The sequence below is a fragment of the Aptenodytes patagonicus genome, chromosome 1 (genome assembly GCF_965638725.1).
Source record: "Aptenodytes patagonicus chromosome 1, bAptPat1.pri.cur, whole genome shotgun sequence".
Lineage (NCBI taxonomy): Eukaryota > Metazoa > Chordata > Aves > Sphenisciformes > Spheniscidae > Aptenodytes > Aptenodytes patagonicus.
Window position 1 is genome coordinate 153,510,031 of NC_134949.1, and position 19,131 is coordinate 153,529,161.

The window sequence follows — 19,131 nt, forward strand, 5'->3', positions numbered from 1 at the left end:
ACAGGGTAATAGCACAATACAGACAGTCTCCATTAATTTCAAGATTCTTTGCCCGGACTTGCCTCACAGTAATGAAAAATGCTAATGAATCTAGATTGGAACATGCTTCAGTCAGATTATATGAGACCTCAGATGCCAAATTCTGAAAAGTCTCTATTCAGCTTTAATGAACTGACATTTTAAAATTTTTTTTAGGCTTAAAATACACTTAATTCGGACACATTTCCTAGGAATAATCAAAAGCATGCAACAACACATAGACCAACATGCCTATCAAATATTAAGTCCCTACTTTACTGTACCAGGAGTGTAGGACTTTTAAATCAAAGTATGTGGATTTTAATGTGGACAAAACATCTTTTTCTCTAGCCTTCTCAGGAGTGGCTTAAACACCTTAGCCAAAACATTAAAAAAAATTAAGTTCACTTTTAATGAAACGCTTATTCATTTGAATGAAATATTTAAATCCAAATAACTGGAGTTTGAAATTTGTAATTAACAGAAAACAAGATATTTTAATAGCATTAGTTCGCTCTAACATTAGATGTAATTAGCTATAGGTTAGCTTTATTTTTCCTTCACAAATTCAGCATTGCATTTGAGAACAGATTATGTCAACTGCATCTATAGAAAATAATGAAAGACTTCTAACAGAATACAGTTGTAATTTTGGAAGTGAGAACATATTCCTTGGCACTACAGGAATAATAATTCCTATATCCACTCCTTTACTCCCATAATATAAAAAAGGTGCAACATACAATAAGGGATATATACTATATAGGATGTTTTCCTGATTCCATCATCATCATCTTATGGTGCTGAGAGGTGCTACCACCGCCTTAGTGGATCATAAATATAACTGATACGCTCAGACACTGCACATTGGTACCAACACACATTGTTCAGCCGACAGTATGTACTGTCACTGAAACTTACTTGCAAGAGCTTTATCACATAATTTTAAAATGCAAAAACTTTCCAATAATGAAAGAAAACAAACGTTTTGCACTTGAAATGTTAAAACTGTCAAAAGTATATTTATTTGCATTCAACACTTTTCTTTCAACCCATAAGGAAAAAAAAAAGTGGTAATATAACAATTATAATACATATTATATATATAAAATTAATTATATATATAATTATATATATTATAACATAAATATATAACATAATATATATAACAATATATTATAACAATATAACAACTACTGAATTTTATTACAAAAATTGTATCTGTCACTCACCAATTTTTTCATCCAAAAGCACAATTTTCTCTTGGGTAAGTTGCATTTCATATTTTTTCTTAACAAGGCTTCGCTGAGTCTCTGAAAGACTCTGTTCTGTCTTTTCATTCAATAAACTGGAAAAGCAGAAGCATTAAACAGGAGAATTCAGATGTTATATACATATTTTTTTTTCCTTTTTGAAATGTCACTAAAATTGCAAAAGTTAGGAAAAAATTAGATTCTTCTGTATATTTTAGACTATTTGGGGTATTTTATTAATGTTAACCTTAATCTCTGGATATTAAAGTCTGAATACTCCTGTAAAGAATCACAGAAAAGTAAGAAGAATTCTTTACAACAGGTGGACGTAAAAACTTCTCAAAAATTATTAAAATAAAAATCATCACTTGGGACATACATTGGAATGCCTGATCTATTTCAAGTTATACCCAAGTCATACGTTCAAATCATGTAGTAATATTAATGATTTTCAAACTGTTGAAAGAAACTGAAGAGAACTATCAGCCTGGTTGGGGGGGGCGGAGCGGAGGAAAAGATATTTTAGTAGCAGCAACTACTCTTCAACAACTCGATTTTTACAGTATGCATAAATCTGTCAACTTATTATAAAGCAGCAATAACTCAGGACTGGATCTGCAAAGGAGTTAATGTTATTTCAGAAATCACAGTGTTCTTAGAAAGGTATTGTGGGCCAGCACAATATTGCACACTAGCACCCAGCATTCCCACCAATCAAAATCCAACAAAAAAACTACAACATCCATGTGTCAACTACACCAGTCACTTGTAAGGACACATAGGTTTAGGAGAGTGTTTGCCTAACTGAATTATATTTAAGGAAATACAAGAGGAAACAGTCACAGTATCTTCTCTTGCAGTCCGTTCACTCTGTAGCCTAGTTCAGCCTGTGATCTAATCCTTCATATCTCTCCACACAAACTTCACACGTGATTGATCTTTCCCTCCAGTCAGTAAATTATCCTTTTTTATCTTGCACTCACTGACCTGTGCTTTCTTCCCTAAAGGCTTCAACAGAGTCTAGTCCCACTACATGCTTCTGAACATAGTTAGGAACTCCAGTTGAGCAGCAGGCCATAAACCCTACGCAAGGCTTCAGTTTTATTTCCTCTCATGAAAAAGCTCCAAGACTAAGAAAAGGATGCCTGACTAACCTAGTGGCCTTCTATGATGGAGTGACTACATCAGTGGACATGGGAAGGGCTACAGATGTCGTCTCTCTGGACCTCTGTAAGGCCTTTGACACGGTCCCCCACAACATCCTTCTCTCTAAACTGGAGAGGTATGGATTTGATGGGTGGACTGTCCGGTGGGTGAGGAATTGGTTAGATGGTCACATCCAGAGGGTAGTGGTCAACGGCTCAATGTCCGGATGGAGATCGGTGACAAGTGGTGTCCCGCAGGGGTCCATATTGGGACCGGTACTGTTTAATGTCTTCATCAATGACATAGTGGGATCGAGTGCACCCTCAGCAAGTTTGCAGATGACACCAAGCTGAGTGGTGCGGTCAACACACCTGAGGGATGGGGTGCCATCCAGAAGGACCTGGACAAGCTCGAGAACTGGGCCCGTGTGAACCTCATGAGGTTCAACAAGGCCAAGTGCAGGGCCCTGCACCTGGGTTGGGGCAACCCCCAGTATCAATACAGGCTGGGGGATGAAGGGATTGAGAGCAGCCCTGCCGAGAAGGACTTGGGGGTACTGGTGGATGAAAAGCTGGACATGAGCCAGCAATGTGCGCTCGCAGCCCAGAAGGCCAATCGTACCCTGGGCTGCATCAAAAGCAGGGTGGCCAGCAGGTCGAGGGAGGGGATTCTGCCCCTCTACTCTGCTCTGGTGAGACCCCACCTGGAGTACTGCGTCCAGCTCTGGAGCCCTCAGCATAAGAAAGACACGGACCTGTTGGAGTAGGTCCAGAGGAGGGCCACGAAAATGATCAGGGAGATGGAACACCTCTCCTGTGAAGAAAGGCTGAGAGAGTTGGGGTTGTTCAGCCTAGAGAAGAAAAGGCTTTGGGAAGACCTTATTGCAGCCTATCAGTACTTAAAGGAGGCTTATAAAAAAGATGGTGGCAAACTTTTTAGCAGGGCCTGTTGCAACAGGACAAGGGGGAATGGCTTTAAACTAAAGGGGGGTAGATTTAGACTAGATAGAAGGAAGAAATTTTTTACACTGAGGGTGGCAAAGCACTGGCACAGGTTGCCCAGAGAGGTGGTGGATGCCCCATGCCTGGAAACATTCCAGGTCAGGTTGGACGGGGCTCTGAGCACCCTGATCTAGTTGAAGATGTCCCTGTCCACGGCAGGGGGGTTGGACTAGATGACCTTTAGAGGTCCCTTCCAACCCAAACTATTGTATGATTCTATGAAAGTATGTTTGAAACTAACTACACGTGACACTCATTAGGTTATGTGTGTTTGCTTGCCTCTATAAAAACAACAACAAAAATAAATAAATAAAAAAAAATTTAATTCATATGCAATTTACCAAAAAACATCAATTCCTGCAGCTCCTAATAGAAAGCTCCTAAGTCAGAGTGAATTTTACTTTTTCACTGAAGATGGTTTTCAGCATATCATAATATCAACAAGCCAAGAACATTTACATATAAATAAGCAACGAGGAAAACAATTTCATTCCAAAAAGAAGAATGGCTTATAAGAACAACTATCGTGAATTCCTTTCCCTTTGAGCTATGTAACAGTTATGAAAACCAACAAACATAGGCTGACGTTACTCGTCAACCTATTGCAATTACATACTTTTACTTACCTAAGTGAAATATTTTCAGCTTCCTGTCGGCTCAGCTGAGTTTCAGAGTCCAGTGCTCTTCTTGCCAATCTTTTCATGTCAGTTTCCAGAGAATCAATGGTGTCTTTCATTAGCGCCACTTTGGACATCTGTTCTAACCGTTCACTATCTAACTATAAATATAATTAAACATTAAAAGCTGAAAAAAGCTGATTTATACATAGAATTTCTCCTATTAATTCAAATTCTACTCTGTTTTTAGCACAAATCTTTTACTGAAGGAGAAATGTCCAAGTATCTCATTTACTCAGGGCCTGACTCCAAGTCTACTGAAGGTAGTTGGCAGAGAGCTGAAATGTGATTTTCACTTCCTTTGAAGGACAATCAATTTCCTGTCTTTCAGATCTCTGGGAACATTTTCATTTATTAAAGTAAATTTTAGGTTGGTAATTATGCCCAAGGGGAAAAACGTTTGGCATTGATCAACATAAGAAGTTTTCAGTGCAAAACAACATAACAGAAAACATTATTATTAGTGTATGAAAGGAGAAATCGCAGTTTGGGATACAACACTACCAATGATGGATTTAGGCCTCTACTAAGTTATATAGCTATGTTGATAACTGGATAGAGAAATCACTGTAAAACATTTGCATAAAGCACTATATGACCAAGTTACCACCATGAGTGCTTTAGGTCTGGACATAGAACAAAGAAAGGGTCCAGAAACTATTGCACAGACAAAGATAGTTTGAAATCTCCAGTTTAAAGAAAGCTGTGTTTCATTATTATAATGCTTACACTTAACATTTAAAGAACTGTCCTCTCTAAATTATTTGAAACAGCTCTTTTAAGGTAAAAAAATTCTCACCTCATCCCTCTCCTCATTTACTGATTCTTTCACTACTAATTTCTGTGTTACTATAACCAAAGGTCAGACCGCTGAAGGGCAAGTCAATAAGCCTCTGGTATGCAGTAACTTTTTCAATACTAGTGCCATAAATTTCATATTGATGTATTGCCCTCAAAGGGTACCAAATGAACTGAAGAAATAAGATTATGTACCTAAAACAGGACTATTCCACATATTCACTACACATTTGTCAAGTGTGTGACTAAAGCTAATTTACTACTCAGAGTACTCAGAGCTATTTAAGCCTACAGTGTATTCTTCATCACAGATGCACTCAGTTTAATATTATAATCCTTGGAACTATACTTATAAGCTTGATAGGATTTAAAATGCTGAAGGGGAAAAAGAAAATGAACCAGAATTTATAACCACAAGATCTAGAAGGGAGATACACTACAGAAATCAATGTTAATCTATTTAAAAATCAAGTTCTATCAACACTGTAAATATATTTAAGATTTATATTAATTTTATTAATGTTTTCACTTTCTATTTCAGTGCTATACGTTAGCAAACAGTTGCACACACAAGTAACTTAAACCATATTAAATAGGACTTGCCAGAACAGTACAATTACATTTGGTTTTGGAGCATCAGGTCTTAATGACATATAATCATAAGATAATTCACATTGGAATAGGCTCCAGGAGGTCTCTAGTCTAAACTCCTGCTCAATCAGGGCCAGCTCTGAGGTCAGGTTGCTCAGGGCTTTGTCCAGTCTGGTCTTGAAAATATCCAAGGCTGGGGACTGCTTGACTGTCCTCATGGAAAGGAAGTATTTCCTTGTATTCAGCCTGAACCCTTCTCGTTTCAACTGATGCCCATTGCTGCTCATCCTTCCACCATGCACTGCTGTGAAAAGCCTGTTTCTGAGTTCTTGAGTACTGGCAGGTAGGACTTACGTCCCCCTTAAGCCACCTCTACTCCAGGTGGAACAAGCCCAGTTCCACCAGCCTCCTCTCATAGGAAAAGTGTTGCAGCCCCAAGTATTGTGGGAGGCCTCCATTAAACTCACTCCAGTTTGGCAATGTGCTTCTTGTACCGTGATGGCAAAACTGAATGCAGTGTATTCCAGATGTGGTCTAATGACTGTTCAGTAAAGGTGGACAATCACTTCCCTTGAGCTACTGGCTGTGTCCTGTTCACACAGCCTAGTACACTCTTGGCCTTCTTTGCCACCATGGCATACTGCTGGCTCATGTACAGCTTGCTGTACACCAGGGCCTCCAGGGCCTGAATTTTCAGCAGAGCTGCTCCCAAACCCATTGGTCCCCAACCTTTATTGGTGCCAGTGGCTCTTCTTCCCAAATTCAGAACTTGGCATTCATCCTTGTTGGACTTCGTAAGGTTCCTGTTGTCCATTCTTCCTACCTGTCTTGGTCCCTGTGGATGACAGCCCTGCTCTTGAGTATATCAACAGTTTTGCCTAATCTGGTGTCATCTGCAAACGTTATGAGCACACATTCTGTTGCCTCCTTCAGGTCACTGATAAAGATGTTAAACAGGACAGGCCTCAGAACAAACCCCTGTGGTGCTCCATGTTAACAGTCTCCAGGCCAAATTAACTACTACTTGATAAGACTGACCATCCAATCAAATTTTCCCTCACATAGCCACCCACCCATCCAGACCATAACATGCTGGCCTGGATACAAGAACACTGTGGGTAACAGTGTCAAAAGCCTTGCTACAGCCTTGGTAAATAACACCCACTGCTCTCAGCCTGTTGTTTCCTGATAGAAAGCAGTCAGGTTGGTCCTGCAGGATTAACCATGAACATCACCTGTTTTACATTTACAATTCCAAAAATAACTATTTTCCCTTACATTTTGAATAGTGGTTTCTAGCTCTTCAATTCTCTGTTCCAAATGAGCCTTTTCATTAAACGCAGTATCTTGGGAAATCTGTATCAAATAACAACAATAACAACAAAATCACACATAGAACAAGTCTGTACTCACCACAGACATGTAATGCAATTAACTCTCAGGATTAGAACAGAAATCTTTAGCAACATTAAGTAGTTTTCATGTTAAAACAACCTTGAAGGGGGGGAAAATCAAACCTTTAACTGCTCCCTGAGGCTATCACGTTCTGTAGTCATCCTTCGGAAATCTGACTGTGCTGTATCCCTTTCTATCTCCACATGTCTTAACATAGCTTGAGCTGTCAGAGTACTTTTAGGGGTCCTGGGGCATTTGATAACTTCCTGACGAAGTCGGGAAATCTCCTCCTGTGCCTGTTTTTAAAAACAGCAGCATAACAAAAAGATGGAATAGATACTGTAATATGTTACTGTGGCATATGGCTGGTAATGCAGAGCATCCCAGAAACTGTGCAATATCAAAGATGAAGTAATGATTTGTGAATATATTCTTTGATTCAGGAAAGCATTCTTAACTCAGGACAGCATTTACAAACTTGTATTTAACTGACAGATTCAAATCACAGAATTTCCATGACTTTTTTTTCTATTTTTTAAACAAATGCTTTGCATTTTTTCTTTTTTTTTTTTACACAAAAACAAAAATAGGATTTTTTTCTTGCACATCACCCTGTTATTTTAATTAATCATACAAATATAAATAAAATTACCCGTTCATAAAGATTGACGATTTTGTCTCTCTCAGCTGTTAAAACTTTGAAGTTACCCTGAATTTCTGCCACATGTCGTTCATATTTTTTCAACATTGACTTAATTTCTTCACGTTCTCTCAATATTTTCAAAACTTCTGCATGAGAACTCACTCCCTTAAAGAATAAGGTGATAAAAGGTTGAAGTAGAGAAACAACACTTGATATGCTTTCTTATTATATCTGGTTTGGAAATTTCTATAAAAGATTTAATAAGCCTTCAACCTAGTAACCTCTAGACAGTCAAGACTGTACATACATATTTCTTAGTATTAGGGACCAGATATACATGCCGTTTTCTAAAATACACTAAATACACTGAAATACATTATTTTGAGCAGCAAATGTCTATCACAAATGGTACTGACAATCATGTTAATAATTACCTAAAATGTAAGCAGTTGTCAGTAACCATCTAAAGTGATACACATGCATGCAGTGTAAAGTGGTAGTTACGTTCACATTATTGGCCCATTCCTATCTTATGCATCCTTCTGTTTATAATCAATTAGTTTTTTCTTCCTGGTAATTACGGCTTTGGTAGTTTAGCATAAGATAAACCGACATTTTAAAAAATGCATTCCTCCTTTTCCAAAGTGTTTTCCCAAGCTCACCTGGATGGATGAAAATTTTTTTGACATGCTGCCACAAGTAGAGGTTCGCTTAGGACTTGAAAATGCGTTTCTAGATACCTTCAGCAAATTCTCAGTCTCACATTTATAGTAGTCTCTGTCCTCTTCCAATGTCTTAATAAAGGTATCAAGCCTTGAAGGTGACTTCCCTTGCTTTATTTCAGCTTCTGTTTGTTCATGTGCATGAACAAAATAACAAAATAACCTGCATGTGCAAAAATGAGAGAATGCATTCACTGAAATAGAGCTTTCATAATGAATGATACTTCAGTGTAAAATGGATAAACATACTCTTCAAAATGAACATGAAGCAGATATCTAATTAAAATAAATATCCATTTAATACTTTAAAGTAACTTCTGAATGTCTGTGTTTTCTTTTTTGTTATATTGCAGAATATGTCTGAATTACAATTTTTACTGGTGAACCTATCCACTTGACTTTCCACCACTTGCTTCTTATCAAGCAGCTGTATGACATGTTGCCTTAGCTCATGGTTTATCTTCTTCAGATCTTCAATCTATGAGGACAAGGAGGAAGAAAGTATTTTACTTCATCTTCAAGGATTTGCAGGAAGTATTTCATAATAAGAAGTAATTTAGGCTTAACAAAAAAAAAATCAGTATACGTTATTCACACATGAAGAATATGCACACTACTAGCACCATTTTGAACAGATTAATTTTGAAGGGTTCTGGACAGTGGAGAATCTGATCCTTAATATTTATGCTAAAAACTGTCTCAAGCTGGGCTGCCACTACAGTTATTCTCCCATAGTACTGTGAGAGGAACTGTCTCTCCAGGCCTGGTCTCAAGTTTCAAGTTTCCAATGCCCTTACTCACTATGGTTCTCTTAGACCTTAGGAATGCCCTTCAATCACCTTCTTTGAGTTGGGCCCGTATCCTTCACACAGGCCAGCAGAAATGTAGCAGATCAAGTATTAATACTAATTCATCAATTAATCAATATAAGATTAATAATCTTCCTGAAACAATATTGTCTTTTAAAAAAAAAATGGCCTTTTTGTAAGAAACCAGAAGTTGCTAACTATTTTGGCACTATCAACTTATTGTAACATCTCAGTCTATAGGAGCATTACAGCCTCATACAGCTTTTCAATTTTCTGAGTCCTCAGATTTCTAAAATCCCAGCCTAATCAAGATATGGATGCAGTGCGATGCAGAAACTCCATTGTTTGCACAGGCTGATCCTGTAATGCACAAGAAATCAGTATTGCTGAATACTGAATTCTGTGAGGATCACTTGATTCTAACAGTCAGAGAGTTTTCTTCAGGTACTACTAGCAGTGCACAAAAATACATTTTGAATTATTTAGGAAGACCCAAAAGATGCTTTGTGACTAAAAGCTTTCTGAGTGGGCTCCGTCCTGTGACATTCTGTAGTAGTTAATTTTGCCACTTCTTCTGTTCAATGGGTATACAAATATATTAAGAGAGCCAGTGAAAAAATTATGAATTTATTTTCATTGTCATTTTATTTTTATGTTTTCATCAAGCCTGATCCAGCTAATGCTACTGAATTAATAACAAAGCACAGTTATAAACCCAAAAATGTGATAATTATGGATTGGTTGAGTGGAAAAGTAGTTTTTAAAAAACAAACAAACAAAAAACCACCACAGAAAGCATCCACAAAGGGCAGTAGAGACAGCATCTGTACATCTGTGTTTTGGGATTCCTGCACTTTTATTAAGTTATAAAATCTGGGAAGAATACAGCTCTGCTATTACTGGAGGAAGTTCACAACGATGGCTGCTTTACATGATGGGAAGAGGAGTGCTAATGAAGGGCAGGGAGCCTAAATCCTACTCTGCATCTGAATGTACAAACAACACTTAAAATGACAAAATTGAAGTCCGAGGCACATCTACACCCTCAAGCCTCAAATAACTGACTACAACAAAAGTGGTTTTGTTGCTACATACAGCCAACCTGTACCATATCTTAAGGGTCTTTTCCAACCTAAATGATTCTATGAATCTTTGATTTTCCCCCTCATCTTCTCTTGGATAACCAAGAAAGTTCTGGCAAGCACTCAGAGGTACCATATTTAGACTACAAAATTAAGGGATCTTCATGGAAAATACCATTTTAGCAATTTACTCTGCTTTATACAGACAGGAATTATAATTTGAGCACCTTAACTAATTACAACTGTGCTCACAATGCTATATGATAAAAGTGGTCTGTAAGAAGACAAAATTGCCGATCACTTAAGGCTTTATAGACTCAAAAACCAATATCACATGATCAAAAAATACTCATAGCCATAAAAAAAATCATAAAGTACAAACAACCTTTGCTCATGTGATTGCATTCTGCTCTAGCTCATGACAGCTTGTTCCAGCAATATAAACTGGGGAGGAGAATGCTACCATTTAACTTCCTAGGAACAAAAGGATGCAGAAAAGCATCTTTTTGTATTTCAGCTATATCAAAATAGAGGAAATACATGATAATAAGAAACATGGACATAACTTATGAATTAATTCTATCTATCAGCATCCTCTCAAATATAGAGCAAGGCCAGAAACATTTGTAAGTGTTCAAATTCTGTTCAATTCAGCTGAACATAGGGATACGGAGCTATTTATCATCAACTCTCCGTACTGCCACTTATGTTTCCTTACTAATCCACAAACACTTTGAAACATAAGAAGGAAGAAAAAGATTAAGTGCTCTCTGGCAGCTTTCTCAGAATAACTATGATAAAGTAGGATCACTGGAATGAGTCCCTCAGTGAAAGATGAATGAGCCACAGCGAGGCAAGGTGAGCGGCAAGCACACCACCGGTGCCTCACAGTGCTATTCAACACCTGACAGTCTGCTCCTGTTATAATATGGGAAGTGGCCCACAGGTCTAACAACAGAATATGAACATTCAGTTACCTGCCAGCAGGAAGTTATCACCACCAGCATGACCACAAAGTTTCTCTCCATGCTCAGATTCAAGAGTTTCAAAGAAATTTAGGGCAGCTGGTTCACTGAGTTACTTCCCTACCACATTCAACTTCATCTGAATCAAATCTCTGCCACCAAGTATCAGTCTGAACATCAGCCTCAAGGTGTTTTTAAGCACCAATATAAGTGATAGTTTTGTTTAGGAGTAAGCTGACTTAATTTTGGGTATCTACAAAAAGGCATTTCTAGAAAGTGATTCCCATGATCGATTTTAGGCATTCATCCTAAAATTAATCATGCCCTAGGAGTACCTCTGACAATAAAGACAGCCTAGATGTCTCTATTACTGTCATCATCACCATTGACACATCAAAATAGATGAGGTGAATCCCATCCTAGTATTCTGTTCTCTCTGAAGGAGACACTCACAACTTTCTCCAGTCATATGCATTGTCCTAGTCTTCCCAGAAAGGGAAGAGAACAGATCAGAGTAATTTGCAAGCTATCGGTACCTTCAGAACCTCGCTCAGCATTGAGGACTCAAATTTACAGATAGAATACATAGTATTTACTCACTCACAATACTACTTTTACTCAACTTGTGAAAAAGAACTTTTTGAAAGACACTATAATATTTGTATTTCCTAAAATAACTATTATTTATGCTTGCCATAAAGTGGTAAGATTTAATTACCGCTGTTGCCACATTTCACCACCATCTTCTGAACTGCGATAATGCAACCCCCTTGCAACTGGGATGAAACTTCGCACTAAGACCACTCCAAGCTTCACGCAGCACTAAAGACACTTGCAGCAGGCCTCACGGCACGACCAAAAGAATTCAGTTAGTAAACTTTTTGGACTTATTAAGTCCCCAAAACTGGTTTGGAGTTCCAAGTATTTCAGCGATTAATTTAGGATGCTCCTTTCCTCCTTGTTCTCCACAGTGTACGCAGCACCAGCACCCGCAACCCCCGGACCCCCTGCGCCCTGCACCGCCGCGCCACTCGCCCCTGGCCGCTCGGCGCACACCCACGCCGCGCCGGCCCCCCGGGCTCACGGGGCAGCCGGGCGGGGCGCCGAGGCGAGTCCGGCTGGTCTCTACCTCGGGTCGACTCTCCGCTCTCCCCTCCCGGCGCCTTGGGGAGCGCCGGGCGCTCATGCCGGCCGCCCGGGCCGGGTGAGGGACCCGCGGCTGCCGTCCGTCCCCCCCCCCCCGCGCACTCACCCGCCGCCGCACCCGCCCTCCGCCCCGGCCCGATGGGGAGCTCTCCGCGCGTGCCCTTCGCCCCCGCCCCTCAGGTCCGCGGGGGAGCGCCACGCCCCAACGGCTGCCTCCCTCCGCGTTCCCTGGGCGCCTGGCAACGGCCGGCGGGCCGCCGCGCCCTCCCAACCGCCCCTCTCAGCCTGCCGAGCGGGGCTGGGGGAGGCGGCGGCGGCCGGCGGGAAGGGGAAGCCGTACGCTGTCGTTTGCCTGCCCGGGGCGCGCCCCCGCGTCTCCTCAGACCTGGGGACAGCCCGCGGCCCTCCGCGCCAGCAGGCATCTCCTCGCCTCCCCGCGGCCGCGGTGGGGCGAAGCTCTCCACAGCGGGAGCACAGCTAAGGCGGGAGGTGGTTCGTCTTCCTCCAGGTAGCTGAGTGAAAGCCTTGGCTAGTCTGGATGGTTGTGAAGAGCCGTAGAAACCCCGACTCCAGCTCTCCCCCTGGAGGAAAAGCTATCCCTAACCATTAGATTCTCACAATATTGCCCTTCCCCCCGGGGCTGTCCCATTTCCTTGGGCTGGGAGTCCTGCAGGTCGGAAGCCAAGCACCTGCGATGGACGTACCAACTTCTGGCACAGTACAAGCACAACAGCTTACCTAAGTAGCTCTGTGTAGTGAGCATGCAGTCTCTGTACTTTCATTCTCTTTAATCTTGCTTTCAAAGATGATCATAAAATTAGAAATGATTAGAAATAAACCTAAAAAACCGCTAAGAAACCTGAATCAGAGGCCAAAAAATGTAAGAACATATGCACTGTAAAATCTTGTACAAAATTATCAGTAAAACTCTTTTGCCATTAATTCTGTTATAAATATTTATGAGCACTATCTTCATAGAAATTTTAATTATTTCTCTCTCTACTGGTTTTCAGCTTGGAAGGTTTTTGAGTAACTCTTATCTCTCAAAATTAAACTTTCAGATATCAGGTTTATGACTTCTGGCATAGTTCCTCAATGAACATTACTAAAGTCAAGCAAAGGTGCTCACATTTCTTTTTGGTTTTAGACACAAATGAATATTGAGTGACTGGTTGCTGCTGTATCTTTTTGAATGGCTTTTTTGTTGGGGGGGGGGGAGCTAAGCCAAGCCTCTCCTCAAGTGACATAATGTTCTCTCCAGGCCTCGACAGATAAAAAGATCACTTCCTCAAATAATAGTTCAGTTCTTCATCATTATTTGGGGATGGAGACAGGGAGGTGGGTGAATATCACAGATTGGCATACTCTGACATATGCAATGATACCTCCCATTGTTGGTTTGAGTGGAATTCTTTGGTTTTAAAGCACCCTTAACTAACTTCAATTCAAACCTGCCTGGGACCATCTGCACACGTGCAGCATAGGCCTCACCCCTGATTAATCTGAAAACCTCAGAAAAAGACAGGGAAAGGCAGTACAAGCAATGCTTACAGGTCAGAAGATTTCAGAGACAAAGCCAAGCAGCCATGCCTTGCCAGTCCAGCCCCAGGAGAGAAGATGGGTATTCTGAAACTGCCACAGCTGATCACCTGGCACAGACAGCGAGCTCAGGGAGCTCAGCTTAAGACCTCTACTCTAATTAGGTTCATCTCTTTCAGAAACTAATATCCAAGGAGACACTTTAACAGATGAAAACTCCAACAATTGCCATACAATCTCTCTGGCTTGACAAGAACAAAACAAGTGTTAGATAAGAAAGACTTAACCTTGTGAAAATAGCCTTCCTTTAATTAAACCTTATCTTCTATGCAAAACTCTATCTAATTTACATATATATTTGTAAGATACATGTGCCAGTTGTATTGTCCAGAATAAATATTACCTTTAACATTACACTTGTTTCTTGACAGTGTCAAGCATTAGCTTCACACATATGATAAACCCCAGTCTGAACTCATTCCTGTTTTTTAATGCTAGGACTGACATATTAACTGGTTTAAAAACATTGTAAAGTTAAAACGTCAAGGTATTACAAGGCTAATTAGGCTTTTCTTTATTCCACTAACAAAATCATATGAAAGAAATTACTTCTTATCTTTTCTTATACCCCAAGATAGGAGTTCTCATTTACAGCACCTCTAGCTGCACATCTCTTCTTGGAACAGCACAGACAAGGATGAGCAGGCTGGTGCCTTTGAAGAAAGTGATGTGAAAAGGGTAAGGAGGCTGTGTGAATCCTGGGGCTCCTATTGTCTGCTCGTGCCTGGCATGGATATAAGCAGTCGTTGAAAGAGGCTGCTTTAGGTAGTCCCAAAGTCAAGCTGAGAAACCGGAGCAAATGTACTCTCTTCCCTGTTAGGCATCAGCACAGATTTTAGACTCTGGAGACAGCGCTGGGTGAATGACAGGGGTTTTTGGCAAGCTGCCACTATTAAGCTTTCATGGATAGAGCTCACCTTTTTGGAGATTAGGAGTGAGTAATACCTCTGAAATATGATCCCCACCCAAAGACAGAGAAGAAATTGGAAGATTTTAACTTCCAGAAAAAGAGCAAGAGAAACAGTCTTTTTCTTTTCTTCTCCTCATCCTGGATTTCTTGTAAGTCTTACTTTCCAATTTTGGTATGGCGGAAATCATCACAGAAGATTCTGCATTATCATGTTTGTCTCCAAAAGAGATGTGCAAAGAGACCATTTCAGGTTTTCATAACTTTGTCAAAATTATTCTTCATGAAAACTCATTTTAGGAGTAAAATTATGTATTTTTAGTTGGCATTATTCTGGTATGTCTATGGTTTTCTCTAAGTGACAGATGGTGAGTTCTCTGTTATGTGTTAAAGCTGGTTAATCTTGTGCAGAACAGTTGCTTTGCTCTTTGTGTACCAAACAAAAAATTGTGCATCAAAGAAAGAACGAAACTCATAGACAGGGTTGGTTTCAAAAGCAAAAATAGTAATTGCTGTATTTTGCAGATATGTGATTTATAGGATCGTAGTTAAGATGTAAGCAATTTTAAAAGTCCAATCCAGAAAGGTTATTATTTAGGTCCACAGAGAAGATGACATTAGTACAGCTTTGCACTACCTCTCTTACATCAACCTCACCCTCCAAAACTCGCCATTTCCTACATAATGCAGTCCTCACTAGACTGAGTGAAGGGAGAAGTAAGTCATGGTGTGTACACTTTATCCATTGGGAAAGTATCAGATACCACACCTGGAAATTTGGCCAGATATGGAAACATTATAGTTTGTTCCAAATTACATCCATTGTTGGGGCTAGGGCAGGCATCAAGGATGTGTTTCTGTAACAGAACGCACGGCCTCTGTTTGAGGCGTCAGGAGGACACTAGTCCTGTTAGCCAACATAACATGGCAGAGATGTTTTCTTGTGTTGATGTTAATTTGATAGACTTGCCCCTTTCCTGTCTTTCCAGCAGAGGAAAAAAAAAACAATTATTTTAACCTCATTACCAGAGTAGTCACTGAGCTGGCTGACGGGAAGTTCAAGCAGCGTGCATTGGCAGCGATGTGAATGCAGTAAAACATGAATGCAGAATTGCTTATGGGGTAGCTGGGCCATGAGACTTGAAACCACAGCAACAGCGTAAATCTGGCTTATTTACCAGCCCATGAAAAACAAAGACCTCAAATCGTTACAAGGAGGTCTTTGTTCTAAGGTGGTTCTAAGGGCGGACAGAAAACGGGGAAAATCTCTCTAAAATGAGTTGGGAGAATGTTATATTTCTAAAGACTTTTAAAAGTTTGAGATTTATGATGAGAACAGCAGAGCTAAGGTGACCAGAGTACCTCTTACTGCGGAAGTCCAGTTGGCAAGCTGGATATTTACAGTCAAGTCTAGAAAGGTGTTAGTTGGGTCCACAGGTAAGAAGATGGCGGCATTGTTATGACTTTGTTCAGTGTCTCTTCTGCTAACGCGAGCCTTCTTCCCCCCTCTTGCCCCAATCACATCTCCATGCATAATTCAGCTCCTGCTAGAGCAAATGAAGAAAGTAATGAATCCTCTTTAGGCTGCTGCCCGAGGCTCTGTGAAAATGAACATCAGCTATGCAGATGGACGTTTGCCTCAGACTTCCATCACAGGAGAGCAGTCCAATGGCTTCGGGACTCCTGCACACAGAGATTGAACTCAGAGTTGCATTCCTGACAGAAATACTAGAATAAGTGTCACTAAGGTAGTTTTTGCTGGATCCTACCATAGGGTAACTCTATATTCTCAGATTTTGTGTGTCTTTCTCAGGATCTTCTGCTGGCTTATAATGTAACATCATCCTGTTTGTAAATTCATACTTTTTGCTTATTGCCAGAATATTTCTAATTCTCTTGCTGAGTTTGTCTTCAACAATAGCACCTTTTCAGGAAAGGTATTTATTGCTGCATGTCTATTTTATCCTTCAGCACGTCAGAAACAGACCCATGGCATTTTTACCTGTCCACCTCATATTCTGCACACTTTACATTTTTAGTAGATTCTGGTTCTAATTAAAGGAACAGAGAGTTGCCTTGGTTAGGCCCACAGCTTTCAAGTCGAAAACTAGAGTGTAACAGCTCACAGTATGTTTTTAGTGACACCCTGTGGCAAAACTGAAGGAGCGACACATGACAAATTTCCAAGAGCTAAGTGCCAAAACAGAAACAAATGGTCCTGCATTTTGTTTGTTTTTTATTAACATCAAGAGTCCCACAAGATGCATTTCACTTCCACTGACCAGTATTACAGTGCCCAGGTTCACTTTTGCATTCTGCCCACTGCCTCAAAAGCTGATCTTCCAGTATTTGGAACACTAAATCAACACATTTTTACGGACAAATTCCACATGCTTTTTACCCTATGCATTACAGAATAGTTCACCCCAGTGAAAAGTTATCACCAGTCTAGTTTAGCAACAAGTTATGCCCATTTCAAACTGCTTAAAATAATTACCAACTTCTTTCTTTTTTTTGTTAATGGGATAATACAACCTGCCAAGTACTGGGGCACACATCACGTCAGGCTCCTTTCAGTCTGTTTCTCCCACTAATCACCACCAGCACAGGTGTGGTGATGGTTTGTTACTTTTTACTTGCCCTACTACACCCACACATTTCTTTTAAGAGTTTGGCAAGGAACTGTCACGCTCTTAATGATCCAGTTCTTCAGTAGGAAACAACCCCAAGCTCACATCTTTAATCTCTGAAGCCTTTCACCCTTTATCCGCCTTCTTTTCTCTTTCACCTTTCAGGGAATATAGCTATTCTAGTACTGTTTCTTCAATCAGAAGGTAAAGGCAACCCAGGCCCCATCATAAACAGTTTTCTTTATTGGTAGAGCAAACATATGAACACCCCATATCCAAAGCCAAATCCCTTCCTCAAATAATTTCACTGTTCACCATAAGTATGTCGACTTGGTGTTTCTTCCTAAGCCACCTATTCCTAGAACTGGAAAGAAGAAAAATTACCTGTAACTGTTCCTCTTCAAGAGGAATAGTCTATGTGAATTATCACAACCCACTGTCCCACCCTTTTTCTCTACAATTCCTTCGTGTCTTGGGGCTCCAATATTGAGGAGGAATGAGAAATAAAAGCATGCAATGTATCCTTTATGAATACATGTACACCGGCAAGAGGTATATAGCACGTATTTGCCCATATAGATACCACTGTGGATAAAAACTTCAATCAGTAGTGCTGAGCGTTGGCTCACAGTGTAAATTTAAATACAGACAACAGCTCTTGAAGAAGAGTTACAGCTAGGGTCTGGCAGACTTTAAGAATGGCTTCAATCAACACAAATCTGAAGACAATCTGCTGCATGCAATAACATCTTTAATTATCTAGTCTTTGTCCATTTCCAGCTTGTTAATGAATTATGCTCTCAACATTTAGTTTCTGTACCTCCCTGAATACCATGCGTAGTTTCTATGTACCTGGCCACCCTCTGTGCACGTGTTAACTTGTCCAGTCTCCCTTTGAACTCATGAAAGCTTCTAGCATCCAGAACACCCTGTGGCGAGGAATTGCACGGCTGGGTCTTGCATGAAGAATCATCCGTTTCATCCGTTGTGCATCTGCCTCTTGCTGGCATGATCTGATGCTTCACAGTTACCGTGTTGGCAGAAGCAGTAAAGATCAACACCGACCTACCTTCTTTAACACCACCGACCATTTTACAATCTCTTGCCACAGGAGGTTTGTTGGGTTTTTTTTACCAGGCTGAAGAGCCTTAACTTACTCAGCTGCACGTTGCACGGCAGCTGATCATTCTCGCTTCTTCTCAACTTCCCCCAGCTGTACCACGTCCTGGCTGCGGTGTGAGAAGCAGCACCCGCACGCACCGCTCACCGCCCCGGAGCGCCGCTTACCGTGGGGCCACCCGCTCCCCTCAGCTCTCACCCCAGCAGCAAAAGCCCGCTTACAGCCCTCCACCGTCAGTGGGGCGCTGGATTTTCCGCCTCCCTCCCCGGCCTACACCCGGGCAGAAGGGCCACCTACCGTGGGGCAGCCCCGCCGGCCGGGCGCCCGCCCCCGCCACCTCTAACCTCGGGAAGCGGAAGGCGTTCCGGAGCGCGCTGAGGGGCCGCCGGCGGCTCTAGCGGGCCTGCATGGGGACGAGCGCCGCCTCGCTCCCCCGCGCCGTGAGTACCGGCTCGCGGCCCGCGCGCGCGCGGGGTCAGCCGTTGGGAGGCCGGCGCGGGCGATGGCGGGCAGGGGGTACGTCGCCTCGGTGCAGTCCCGCGCGGGGGACGGGGCCTGCTGCCGCTCGGGGTGCCGTACGGTGAGGGGCGGCCGCCGAGGGGAGTCGCTGTGGCACCGCCTCTCGGGAG

General features: G+C 41.4%; 1 protein-coding gene across 1 annotated transcript in view; it reads right to left on the bottom strand.

The window, feature by feature from the left end:
- Positions 1-8,286, bottom strand: part of TSGA10 (testis specific 10) — a 30,296-nt gene extending 22,010 nt beyond the window's left edge. Inside the window, 6 exon segments of the mRNA XM_076359390.1 lie at positions 1,251-1,366; positions 4,045-4,196; positions 6,763-6,840; positions 7,002-7,175; positions 7,532-7,687; positions 8,185-8,286. Of these exon segments, the coding sequence (XP_076215505.1) occupies positions 1,251-1,366; positions 4,045-4,196; positions 6,763-6,840; positions 7,002-7,175; positions 7,532-7,687; positions 8,185-8,211 (703 nt within the window). The 5' untranslated portion in view covers positions 8,212-8,286.
- Positions 8,287-19,131: the final 10,845 nt, after the last annotated feature.